At 43.9% G+C, this 14,019-nt stretch overlaps 1 protein-coding gene across 1 annotated transcript in view; it reads right to left on the reverse strand.

Moving 5' to 3' along the window:
- The window catches only part of dgkza (diacylglycerol kinase, zeta a), a 113,851-nt gene that overhangs the window by 60,216 nt on the left and 39,616 nt on the right, over window positions 1-14,019 (reverse strand). Inside the window, exons 17-20 of the mRNA XM_048607291.1 lie at window positions 12,554-12,684; window positions 11,961-12,072; window positions 10,462-10,661; window positions 4,701-4,801 (exon numbers count right to left, since the gene is read on the reverse strand). Coding sequence (XP_048463248.1) covers window positions 4,701-4,801; window positions 10,462-10,661; window positions 11,961-12,072; window positions 12,554-12,684 — 544 coding nt within the window. The remainder of the gene's footprint in view (window positions 1-4,700; window positions 4,802-10,461; window positions 10,662-11,960; window positions 12,073-12,553; window positions 12,685-14,019) is intronic.

Below are 14,019 nucleotides of genomic sequence, written 5' to 3' on the forward strand. Positions count from 1 at the left end.
AGCCAATTTCTTGAACAGTTCTGCAAGTCCGTGCGCTACAGGCAGACCCACAGGTCTGCTTTAGGTTCCTCTCTCAAAAGATCAGAAACCTCCCTCCTGAAAATGTCACAGAAGCAGAATACTTGGATATTTTTTAAGGCAGAGGCAGATAGATTCTTGGTAAGCAAAAGGACGAAAGGTTATCAGAGGTAGGCAGGAACATGGATCTGAGATTACAGGCAGATCAGCCACAATCTTACTGAATGGTGAAGCACACTCATTGGGCTGAATGGCATATTCTGGCACCTAATTCATATGTGTGCGTGTGTATGTATGTTTGTTTATTAGGAAGAGAGTTCCAGAAGTAGGACTCAGTGGCAGTGAAGGAACACCCATATAGTTCCATGTCAGGATGGTGTGTGTGAAGGGACCAGTACATGCTGGTGTCCCCATGCATCTGCCAACTTTTAGGTGGTCGATGTCACAGGCTTGGAAGGTGCTGACTAAGGAGTTTTGCCAAGTTGCCGCAATGTATTCTCGTGGATAAGAAAAACCGCTTCCACTGTACGTCAGTGGCAGAGGGAACGAATGTTTAAGATGAGATGCCAATGAAGTCAGCTGCTTTGTCCTGGATTGTGTTGAGTGTTGCTGGAGCAACATTCTTTCAGGAAATTGGAGAATATTCCATCACACTTCTGGCTTGTGCCTTACAGACAGTGGGCTAACTTTGGCAAGTTGGGAGGTGAGTTACTCACAGAAGAAGTTTAACTTGCTCTTGCAGCCACAGTATTTATATGGCTAGTCCAAATCAGTGGTAACTTAGCGATAGTGCCATTTAACAACAAAAGATGATGATAAATGCCTGGCAGTTGTCTGGCACAAATGTTATTTGCCTGTTATTAGTCCAGGCCTGAAGGTCATCCAGATCTTGCTGCTAATGGACACAGGCTGCTTCAGTATCTGAGGAGTTGCGAATGATGCTGCACATTGTGCAATCATCAGCGAACATCCCCACTTTTGACCATTTGATGGAAGAAGGTTATAGATAAAGCAGCTGGAAATGACTGGGCTTATCCAGAGGACCTCCTGCAGAGATGTCCTGAAGCCGAGATGACTGATCTCCAATACCCACAGCCATCTTCCTCTGTCAGGTAGATTCTAATCAGCAGACAGATTTCTTCTGATTCCCAGTGACTCCAGTTATGTTCGAGTAATGCCACACTCAGTCAAATGATGCTTTGACATTAAAACCAGTCACATTCACTTCGCTCTCTGGGGTTCAGCTTTATATCAATGTTTGAATGATGCTGTCATGAATGAGATCAAGAGCCTAGTGCCCCTGACAGAGTAATCTGAAATTATAAATACAGGACATTGCCTATATTATACGCTGGGCGCGGTTACAAACAAAAGCAGTAACAGTGGGGGGAGAGCAGGAGACAGAAGTCTAATTCGTGCCATTAAGTGTGATGGCACTTAGTATCTGAACTGGAAGCAGCAAAACTTGAGGCTCATTTCCTAAGTTATATAGTGAAAGGTGAGAAATATTTTATTCAAAGCTAGTTCCAGTCGACAATTCAGATTTTGTTGGCCAGCATTAAGCACAAGCCAGGCTGGAATTATGAGAATTTCTGTATCTATGTAGTTTTTGCAGGCAGGCATTCAGAATTGGCTAACACTGCCATCTAATGTCCACAAGGCAAAATGTGTTTCAAAATTACATTTTTTATTCTGTACCTTGCAAACTGTTGTCCCTACTGTGGTGTTCTCTGCAGTCCACTCTGACACATGCCCAAAGAACTGACGAGAAGACTATCTAAGGTTGAGGGAGCTGAACCGACGTAAAAAAGTTCTTTACGATCAAAATGTGGAAAGACTTTGATAAGAGGGCCTCAGATCTGGCAGCAAATAAAAAATGCACAGCTACATGCTTGATTGATAAAGCGTGCCCATAAAACTGCTCTGGTTTTCTGATTGAACCTTTGAGATACAATTTATATAGGATGAATTTGCAGATGACCCTCTGAGGTATGCTGGGATTGAATGGTGACTCTCAGTAGTTGTGTTAGAGGCTCTGCTAGAAGGCTGGAAATAAAGCAGCTTCAGAATAGCAAGGCCTGCTCCCATAATATCATGTACGTATCGTCAACAAACATGTTATAAAAGAAATCCTCTAGTTTGGCCTGAGCTTGTATAAAGAAGAAAACAACCCATTGGGAAATATGGTGGTATTAGTGGAAGGAGTAATCTAAGGGGGTGGAGCTTCTCTCAAGAGAATGTGAGCAACCATAAGGCAAAAATTCTGAGATTTCCTGAATACAGTGAGTCAAAGACTTAACCAAAACAAGGTATAGTCTGTAGTGGCATGTGAACCAGGCAGTCCCAACCTTTTGCACTGTCCTTCGATGTTGTTGAAGATATACAGTTACAGAGGGTGTACTTCCACTGGCACAAAACAGCCTCAGCTCTCCATTTGAAACAGCAACAGCTTCAGGTCAGTATTCTCTCATGAGCAGTACACCCCATTGCCCATTAGGCAAGATGTTGATAAAACTTCAGCAAATAATCAGTCAGTCTGAGCAGCATCTGGTACCTATTTTGGCCCTAAAAAGAATCTCATCATTGAGCATGACGAGTAGCCAGGGAACTTGGAAAACACCACTGACGATTTTATAGATACATCTATTCATGCAAAGGTGCACCTTTGGAAGATGAGTTTGTTTAGATTCTTGATGCTTCACAATCTCAACATGACCTAACATGAAAACAGATGGTCCAGAGTATTAGGTAGGCCGAGCACAGAGACATAGCTTGAAACAGGGACATGGTACAATACTACTACGAGGCTTAGTTGGAGATGTCTGCACTACTCAACAAACAGCCTATCAAAGTCATGGTAAAAGGTGAGAATTGTCATTTTGAAGCACTAGCATTGTCAGGTCGGGACAGCAAGCAAGTGACAGGGTATTCAATGCCTTCACTATAGCAGATTTAGTCATTTTCACCAATCCTGCAATGCAAAATTATCTCTTCAACCCAACCAAACAAATTCTGAATAAAGGAGAACCCAGAACATTCACGATAGAGAACGATAGCATGGGAGCTATGTACTTTCTCGATCATGCAGATCATGTTGATCCTATGCTGGATGAACAAGATCTGGACCAGGATTATTGGGTCGTAACCTTGGATGTCAATAATTTTGATAGTAAGTATTTTCTTGATCCAGGAGAAACTATTACTGTGATGCCTGCCACTTTACCAGAGCTTGGCAACATTAGCCTCTGACCATCAAACATCAGGATCAAGGGATTTCAGTTAATGGTTGTATTGAAGCAATACTTTGTTACAATGGTAAAGATTTAAAGGTCCTAGTTATGTCTTGAAAAATCAAAACAAATCCTTGTTGAGGTGGTTTGCTGTATCCAATTCAGTTTTTTTGCTGAGACTACCAGACACTCTAGCACAGGGAAGAGACACCTCATGTTGAGAAAATTATTATGTTCCACTTTGTGAGGAATTCCCTTAGCCTCTCCAAGGCTGAGAGCTTTTGTCTAAGGAAGACGAGATGACATTTTGCAAAGGTTTCCTGCAACTTTTCCAGCCCAATGAAGCTGTGTGGCTGCATGCTTTTGTGTTCTTCGTAAGGTACCACCTTTTCTGAGAGTTTGATCAGCTTCAGAGGACTCTGCTTCCAGAAAGAGCTTATGCAAATAACCCACCAGGGAGCACTGTGAGATGGCCAAAGTGAACAGTATATTTTTATGGTGGCCGTATGGTCATGCCCTGAGGTATACTGCAATGTAACTGTGGCCTCAGGGCTCATGTGTAAGAGACTCCGCTAGAAAGTTGGAACTAGTGCAACGCAGAGAAGGGGCCTCCATCGCCTTGCCATCACATAAATCTTATTAATAGATTGTGTTTAAAAAATCCCTGAAGTCTAGTATGTGAAGAATTACGAACCATATTAAAAACAGTGTCTTATCCTTGGGATTGCTGCCAATCTCACAGGGTTGTTTATCATGGCGTTTGTCACCCTTATAGACATTACCCACTACACTGTAGGGCAATGTGCAGCAGAGCTCGTGTCACCTCTTCAGCTTGTCTTCTCTTTCATATGTCTGCATTGTGTTGATGACTAATTTTGGAAAACAACTCCAAAAGGTTGCGCAATCATCAATTGTGACGGAGCAACGATCCCCTTTTGACATTCCGATTAGCAGCAAGACAACGGGGAATGGTGCAAATCCACAATATGCTTCAAAGGTGAACTGGTGATATCTGTATAAATCTGCTCAGTTTGTACAAAGGCAGTGGCATTATCCAGCTGTAAGGGAGTCACATCCTACAGCTGAAGTCTGGGCAACACTGAGGGAATGCTCTATGTTGGATGAACCAGAGCATAGCTGCCCTCTCAGGGAGATGCAAAGCATCCCAAGTACCACTGGAAGAAAGGTAGGAGCATTCCCTTCAGTGACCAGACCAATATTTATCCCTCACCCAATGCCAGGAAGGAAAACAAACTATCTGGTCATTACCTCCTCGCTGTTTGTGGGGGCTTGCTGTTTGAAAATGGGTTGCCCTGTTCCCAGAAATTAGAGCAGAACGTTGTTAGCTGTGAAGCTTTTGGAAAAGTGCTGCATACATTCAAGAATCTTTTCTGATTTTAACAGTAAAGCAGGAGGGCAGGAGTCACTGTTCCCCTGCTTCTGGCTACTTACAGGCTTCTTTTAGTTTCTCCTTGTCGTAGTGCAAGGCTTCGTAGTCATGCATGCTGATCCGATTCACTCGTATCTTCAGACGCTCAGGTACTGTCTGCTGACTGAAGCAGATAATAAATCATTTCAACAGAACAAGCTGAAAGTGTTCATGCTAAAAATCAAATTTTAATTCTAACAGTGACACTGAAAAAAACAAGGGGCCCGTGGCTTCCCCTCCAGTTTGCTGATTAACATTTTTGGTTCAGAAACGTCAGTCGAGAAAGTATTGTGATGAGCCCTCGCTATTTTAATGAGTCTGTCAATCAGACCCAGTCCCATCTTAATCCCATGAAGATTATACAAGGAGCTCCATGGTTACAACCAGGGAAATAGAATGAGATCATTATTTACAGAAACCTGGCAGAATGCTCGAGTTTCTTGCAGCCTCCATCTCACCTCCAGGTCAGATGGTCATGCTGTTCACATCATTCCCTTGATTTAAACAAAAAACAGAAGACGGCTACTTCAGCACAGCACAAGGGGAAGGTAATGGCCATGTGTCAATTTGAGGGGGAGTTCTCCCCACAGACCTAGCTGAGTTTTGGCTTGCAATTAGGTTTTGTACATGTGCAGTTCACAGCGATTGTTGTGAATGTAGGAAACACGGCAGCCTATTCTTTCTTCCTTTTCTCTACATCATGTTCCTGGCATTGGTCTGAAGCCAGGCTTTATCAGTTGTGAATCACCAAGGTTCACAACCATCTCTCACCACAATGGGTTTGCACTACCAGCTGCCTAACGACACTAGACAAGTGATTGCCTCATCTGATAGTGAAGAGGGAAAGCTGGAGGTGCCAAGGTCCACTTTCAGCTCATCATCTAGGTATAAAACTGTCATGGCATGAGTTGTGATGGAAACTGCCCACTTTTCTTTTCCATCAAAAATCAGTAAAATGGAACAGAGGGAGTCACGGTGGCTCAGTGGTTAGCACTGCTGCCTCACAGCACCAGGGGCCCGGGTTCAAATCCACCTTCAGGCGGCTGTCTGTGTGGAGTTTGCACATTCTCCGTGTGTCTGTGTGGGTTTCCTCCCACAGTCCAAAGATGTGCAGTCTAGGTGGATTAACCATGGGAAATGCAGTGTTACAGGGATTGGGTGGGTCTGGATGGGATGCTCTTTGGAGGGTCAGTGTGGGCTCGATGGGCTGAATGGCCTGCTTCCACACTGTAGGGGATCTATTGACAAGAGGAAGGCCATTCAGCACCTTGTACCTACTTGGCTATTAAGTAAAGTAATGGTTGACCTGCACCTTAACACCATTTACTGGCTTTACCCTGAAAGTTTCGACTAAACTTGCCACTGCAGCCTTTTGGAGGCAGAAAACTCCAGCTCCGTTAAATGAGAAGGTGCTGCCTGCTTTCACTCTTTGATGACCGGGCTCTAATTTTGAGACAGTGTTCACATGTTCAGAACCCCCTGAGCAGACGTAGTACCTTCCCTCCATCTTGATCTTTTTAATCTACCTGCGTACATTTAAAGTTTAGGCTAAGATTTGTAGCTCGGGTTGTGGGTGAGGTCGTCGACTTGCTCGCCCTGAGCTGCCTTGTTCTCGTTCGGACGTGTTGTCACCACGTTAGGTGACATCATCAGTGGAGCCTCCGATGAAGTGATGTTGTTCTACTCTACTTGGAATTTCACTGTCTGGTATACAGACAGGAAGGAAACTAGCCATCAGAATACATGAACATCAGCTAGCAGCAAAACGGCACAATGAACTTTCTTTAATATCTGTTCATTCAGACAATGAAGGCCATCAGTTCAACCGGGACAAAATAACCACAGTAGCCCAAGCCAAACATAGACATGCACAGGAATTCCTAGAGTTCTCAACCCGTAATGCAATCAACAAACATATAGAATTGGGCCCCCTATACAAACCCATACATATCCAAACCGGAAATGACAGCACGCACCATAATGGACCAAACAGTATAAATTCCAGGCAGAGTAGAACAACATCGCTTCACCGGAGGCCTCACTGATGATGTCACCTGGCATGAAATGGTCACCAATTGTCACAGAGCTACATCTAATTCATGAACGTCCTTTAGGGAACAAAAATGTGACATCTTCATTTGTGATTGACTCATAGCTGTCTTCCTGAAATGGCTCAGTAAACCACTCAGTTCAATGGCAAGATCTTATGAGGTGCATGCTCAGCGCCGACACATTACTTTTGTGTAAATATTGGCAAACGGATCTTTCTTTGACTGAGATGAGCAGAGATAGCAATGGTCATGTTGTGAGTTTCCAGAGTGTTTGTTGGCCAATTCCTGGGATTCCACTGTAAACTGCAGTCAAGTAATACTGTTGATTCTTTCCTGGTGGGATATATTTTACTTGATCACTTCCTAAAAATGTCACCTTAAAATTAAGCCTAATTAAATATAATGAATAGATATCAATTTTTAATCACAGTGCAAAATTCATTTCCCAAATTCGGTCACTATTAGTTATCTGGAATGCCAAGTACCGAACTATATGTAAATTGTATGAGTATATCTTCAGATGTTACCCAAGAGCATGGCTTTCCATTTGGAAAAACTGACTTATTATACACAAACATTCTGTAAAGGCATTGCCTCTGAAAGTCACCAATCTGAAATGTTAAACCTGTCGCTCTCTGTCTGCGGATGCTGTCAGACCTGTTGAGTATTTGGAGCATCTGCTATATTTTTCCCTTATAAACATAAATCTCATTTCCTAGTATGCTACTGCAATCATTATTTCCGAGAGAAACTGTCTACATCCCCTACCTGTTGGCAGCTGCCAGTCATGCACTCATTCCTCTTCTAGTTCTCTCAGTTCTTTCACCATCCACAGCAGAACTGCCTTGATGGGAGGTTTGCGGTTGCAATTAGGATATTTTTGGGGGGTGGGGTAGGTAAGAGAAGGAGGGAATGGACGCTCACCCATTGATAACTCTAATCTACTCCCTGTTCCAGCTCTACCTCCACTTCTGTTGTTTCACCCACTGTCCTTGCAGCACATTAGGACATACAGGCGAGGTGGTTAGGGAGTGACTTCATCCTCTACTTTGGACAGAATAAAGCAGAGTTCACTAACACTGTATTTTACCTTGTCTCTCCTTCTGGGCTTGTACGCTTTCCAGACAATTACAGGATGTGCACCTGAAAATTCCATTTCTGCTCCTCCACAACGACACAAGAATTAGGTGCCAAGTTTAGGCCATTTGTGCCCTCGCACACTGCTCCCCCATTCGATAAGATCATGGACGATCTAATTAAATCTTCAACTCCACTTTTCAATCTGCTCCCCCCATAGTGCCTGACTCCCCTGGTGTACAAAAACCTGTCTGACAACCTTGTATATATGTTCAATGGCATGGCCTCCACTGCTCACTGGAGAAGAGAATTCCACAGGTTATGACTACCTTTAGAAAGAGAGGAAAAACAATCTCCTTATCTCAATCCTGAATGAGAGACGGCTGATTTTTAAGCTATGCCCATTGGTTCTAGACTCCCTCAGGTGGGGAAAACAGTGTGTACCCTATCAAGTCCACTCAAGATCTCAAATGTTGCTACTCTTCTAAAACTCCACAAGGTAAAGGCAATAAAAGCACTTGAGACTCGTTTTGACTGTTATCACACAAGATAGGTGACAGTTAATCAATATTTGGATTTACATCTCCATTTGTAGTTAATGGAGCCTGAGATACATCAAAGGGGCTGTTGATCACAATTGTATGTTTTACACAAGATCGGGTTGATTTATTCCTTCGCCTTAAATCAGTGACCCTGATCACAAATTGTAAGTTTCTTAGCATAATCACTAAATTCAGTAAGGCAGCTGCAGATCTATGAGCATATCTTAGGTGCACAGCATTCCATTGTGCACAAAAGTTTTTAATACAGGAATGTTATTACACAGATTAAGCTGTAGAATGTGCATTATCATCCCTTGTTACACACCCGATGCCCAAACCTTTTACAAGTAGCTGGAGACTTAAAGGAAGAATGCAACCAGGAATAATTGCTCATAAATAGAATGTCATTTTTCCCTCAGCTTTCAGCTTACTCGCTTTTAAAAAAGGCTCAGATTTTAGCTTAGCTGCATCAGGGAACTAATTAACTGGGAGGAGTATCTTGGTCAGCAGCTGTAACGTCCATACAGAATAATAAATCTGCTGATTAGAATTGCAATGAGCAACTGAGCCTTTCAGTGTTAATCTTGAATACACACTCAGACACACACACAGACACACTCTTTAGCAACCCAACTTCACAATAACAATATTTTATACTTATAGAATTCAGTTGACACAGTGAAATTTCAGTTAGTGCATTGCAAAAGCATTGTATGGCACGGGGCCATAAAAAGAGACACTCCAAGTTAGACGATCAAATATTTGGTGAAAGAGACAGGTTTTAACTAGTGTCTTCAAGGAGAAAAACAAGGGAGAGAGATGGAGGGGTGAAGGAATGGTATTTCAGCTTTGACTTCAGTTTTGGTCCTTGGCAACTGAAGGCATGATTACCAATGGAGAGGGTTATTACAATTGGAATGCACAAGACATAACTGATGTAGTACCTTCTTGTTCTTTTTCTTCTAAAGCTTAAAGCAACAGAAGGTATTTTGGGTCAAATCTAGTGGGTGGTCAGATAAACAGGGTCAACAGACTACAACAGTCACTAAATACGACAATGGAGAAGTGGTGGCATAGTAATGTCATTAGACTTGTAATCAGCGGTCCAGGCTAATGTTCTGGGGATGAGAGTTCAAATCCCATCATGACAGATGGTGACATTTGATTCAGTAATTTTTAACAAACTGAAATTAAAAGCTAGAGTAATGACAACCTTGTAGCCACAGTTGATTGTCATGATAAACCCCATTGGGTTCACCAATATCCTTATCTGGTCTGGCCTACACGTGACTCCAGACCCACAGAAATGTGGTTGACTCTTAAGCACCCACTGAAACGGCACGGTGAGAGACTCAATTCAAAGGCAGTTAGGGATGGGCAACAAATGCTGGCCTACAGGAATAAGAAAGGCTGTTCCAACAAAGCCTTACACAGCATTTTCAACAGGAGGGTATTCCTTTTGCTCTGACAAACCAGAACCTTTGCCATAGAATAATCCCTCCTTTGCGTTCTAACACTCAATTCCTCAGCTAGCAAAGTTCGTCTAATTACTCTTCCCAGGTATTGTACAGACAAGAGGAAGAATGGGCCAGGGAATAAGAAACTTAGGAAATGGCATGTCTCCTTTCGGAATCTCATCACTTCTTTTATCCTTTTTTTACTTCTTTTATTCATTCAGAGGATGAGGGCGTCGCTGACCAGGCAGCATTTATTGCCCATCTCTAGTTACCCTGAAGGTTTCTTTTTTTTTAAAAAAAGAGTCAACCACATTGCTGTGGGTCTGGAGTCACATGTTGGTCAGACCAGGTAAGGATGGCAGTTTCCTTCCCTAAAGGACACTAGTGAACCAGATGGATTTTTCCTGACAATCAACAATGAATTCATGGTCATCATTACATGCTTAATTCCATATATTTTATTCAAATTCCACCATCTGCCATGGCGGGATTCAAACCTGGGTCCCCAGAACGTTACCTGGGTCTCTGGATTAACAGTCCAGCGATAATACCACTAGGCCATCGCCTCCCTCCTGTGTCATGACTTATCTCACGACTATTACATCCTCCTTTGTAACGAACGGGAGCTGCAAATGGTCAGGATGCGATGATACTCACTCGTTGAGTAGTGGAATGGACGTCCTCCTCTTGGTTTTCTGGACCATATTGGCCTGATTCCGCAGCGAAATGCGAATGACCGAGGGCGCGAGCTTGCATGGCTCCCCATCCACCTGCATCGGGATTGACTTGTACGTCGTTAGTATCACTTCACGGCACTGGTTGAGCCGTTCCCCATGTCCACCAACTTGCAGGGCAGCCTTAATTACAACACACAGCGAGAGAAAGTCAAGGCAAGAGGTTAGCATTAATGAGCTGCAAGAATTAAAAAGAAATACCGTCAACATCACTATCCGATATCTGACTTCTCGGATATTTTCCGCTATCGTCTGCCCCCCATTTCTTCAGTGGCCTTGATTCCCACTTCCTGCCTGGATTTCTGAGCGACCTCATTCTCCCTGCGCAGTCAATTCATTTTGAGCGATTTTCTGAAGAAGGGTCCAGGCCCGAAACGTCAGCCTTCCTGCTCCTCCGATGCTGCTTGGCCTGCTGTGTTCATCCAGCTCTACACCTTGTTATCTCTACCGCCAACATCTGGTTACCCATCCTTAAAAGGTGCGCGGGTCACTTTAAGGTCATCTGGTCAAAGTTGCATCCATCGTGAAACATAAAAGGAACTCTGAAACTCAAAATGAATTGACTGCGCAGGGAGAATGAGGTTGCTCGGAAATCCAGGCAGGAAGTGGGAATCAAGGCCACTGAAGAAATGGGGGTGCAGACGATAGCGGAAAACATCCGAGAAGTCAGATATCGGATAGTCAATAACACCTGAAGACAGGAAGCTGTTGTATCCGGCACTAAAGGAAGCAAAGTTGGGAAAAACGGTCTGGAAGTAAACTCGGCCGTGGTGTGGTCGAGTGATGGAGCAGATCCAAGGTCCAACTCAACTTCTGCACACTCAGACTTCCAGGGAGTATCCCAATTGTTCTGGCAGCATCTGTGAAGAAAAAAAATCAGAGTTAACGTTTCAGGTCCAGTGACCCTTCCTCAGAACTGATCGTAGTTGAGAAAATGTCAGTTTATATGCAGAAAATTGGGATGGGGATGGGTAGGGAGTAAACGATAGTATAAAGGATAGAATCCAAAGAGGGAGAAGAGCAGTTGGATAGACATTATTATCAACTCCTTTGTCTGTCCAACTGCTCTTCTCTTTCTTCAGGCTCTATCCTATCATTTACTCCCTACCCCACACCCCTCCCGATTTTCCACATATAAACCAACGTTTTCCCAGCTACCATCACAGCTCTGAGGAAAGGTCACCGAACCCAAAACGTTAACTCTGATTTTTTCCCTTCACAGATGCTGCCAGTCCTGCTGAGCCTTCCCAGAAACTTCCGTTCTTGTTCCTGATTTACAGCATCCGCAGTTCTGTCGGTTTTTATTTAGTATCCCAACTGTGCCATCACTAATGTTACCAGCTGACCAGTCGGCACAAACAAGGAGGGGAAGGCACTCCGCGGGCAACGCAGACCCAAGGATCCGAGGAAACGGAGACATACCAACGATGCCATGGTGAAGCCAATCACCTCGATGCAACCATCATCATGACGCTGCGGCTCAAAATCATGATGCTCGCCTGGATTTCCCCATGGCACTGTACCCGCACAGTACCTGCAAGCACAACAAAGCAAAATAACTCGGTTATGGACTTTGAAGAACAGATTTGAAAAGTAATTCCAACACACGTTGACAGGTCAAAGTTCGGTAGCATCAGAACTAGGTGGAGAGTACCTTGGCTCCCTCCTATTTTAGATGCTGGACTGTTACCATCAAGCCAAAGGCTCATTCTTGGTTCTCAAGTAGAATGCAGTCATTTGCCACTTGGCAGTCAATCTGCAATCTCGTTGAGGGTTCCCTGCTTTCAACAACAGAATCGATTTCTCTTTGCTCCTTCGTCCTCCTGAGCGCAACAACCCAGTCCCCACTCCCCACTCCACTTCCTGGCATTCCTGCACGGCAGTGACGCTCAGACTTTCTAGTTAGGAGATACCTCGGAGCAAACAGGCCCCATGGACCAACTACCAACCTGAACCAACTCACTTTCTCTTGCCACCATTAAAAAAAATTCATCAGACTTAATGGGACAAATGACATTGCTGTTGATGAGACATTAATGAGGTGATGTTTGGTCATAAAGTTACAGTCTCCTGTCAGCGGGCTCCATGGCCAGCCAACTCCTCTCCTTGCCAATCGTACAATTGTTGAAAACCCGATCTCACGGCTCTACGTTGTAAGCAGGAACATAAATGTGGTTGATAAAACGACATTGTGGTTGGACACGGATGACAAGGTGCGACATGCGTGTGGAATCCATCTGGGCGTGTGGCGATACTCGAGCAATAGGGTTCAGGTCACATGTTACCTCAGCCTGGCCATGTGTGGCAGGGACTGGCAGTTTCCAGCCCATTATCATAGACCATGGAGAACCACTGTTATCATTTTGAAATTTAACTTTGTAAGTTAATATTAATGACTCGGGATAACGTCAAAGTGTCATCGAAAGAGCTCAAAATGAATTGCTCGAGTTTCCGATCACTGGAAATGTCAATGTCACACAACTAGAGATCAAAATCAGCATTTATTTCAGGAGAGAAGAAATACACATTTAAAGTTCAATTGATTCTGTCACTATTACTTCCACCTGTGATGGACAGGATAGTGAGGTGATGATTTTTTTTTAAGTGCTGCTGACAAACTAGTTGCTCAGGAGTGCCCATGAGGTGCCCAGGGTGCCAGTTTCCCATGGTCTTACAGGTTTAACAGTGCTCAGTGTCCGAGTCAGTGCTGAGACTTGGAGCAGAAACACAGTTATCAAACACTCTGCATCCAAGGTGGATTTAACGTTGTCTGCTACTTTACTGTTCACACCATGCAGGAAATGCTTCCCAGCTTTAATGTGCAAAACCTACTGTATAAGAACCCCCTCTTCCTGCACAAGGATATCCTCTTTTACTAACCCTTTACGGACCTATCAAACTCGTATTGCCCATTTACTAGGAGGTTTTTATGCATCCCAATTGTTATGCGGTCAGACCTATATAACTTGAGGTTTTCCTTTGTCCAATTCGGGAATTCCGCAGATCTTTCCAATCAGGCTTCTGCCTTGTCCCTCTGCCAAATTGGCTCTTTTTGCAGTCACAAGTTGCATCGTGCGTGACTGGGGTAAAAGGTAAAGTTTCTCCCATTACCCTTCTTGCCCTGCAGCCTTTTTATGCATTTGATCATATCCCTCCCGGCTGGGAGGGTCTGCTCTCACCCAATTCCAGTCTAATCTTATCACAACCAAAGAATCACTTGCAAAGACTTCTCTTCCTGCCCCTATGCTGTTGTCTCTAGCATCCCTCAAAGATCTATCTTTTATCCCCTCCTATTTCTCATCGACACACAGCCCCTTGATGACATTAGGCAGGAAACCACGAGTTTTCACATGTACATTGCTGAGACCCAGCTCTACTGGTTAGTAGAGATAACAAGGTATAGAGCTGGATGAACCCAGCAGGCCAAGCAGCATCAGAGGAGCAGGAAAGCTGACGTTTCGGGTCTAGACCCTTCTTCAGA

The sequence above is a fragment of the Rhincodon typus genome, chromosome 17 (genome assembly GCF_021869965.1).
Source record: "Rhincodon typus isolate 14 chromosome 17, sRhiTyp1.1, whole genome shotgun sequence".
NCBI lineage: Eukaryota > Metazoa > Chordata > Chondrichthyes > Orectolobiformes > Rhincodontidae > Rhincodon > Rhincodon typus.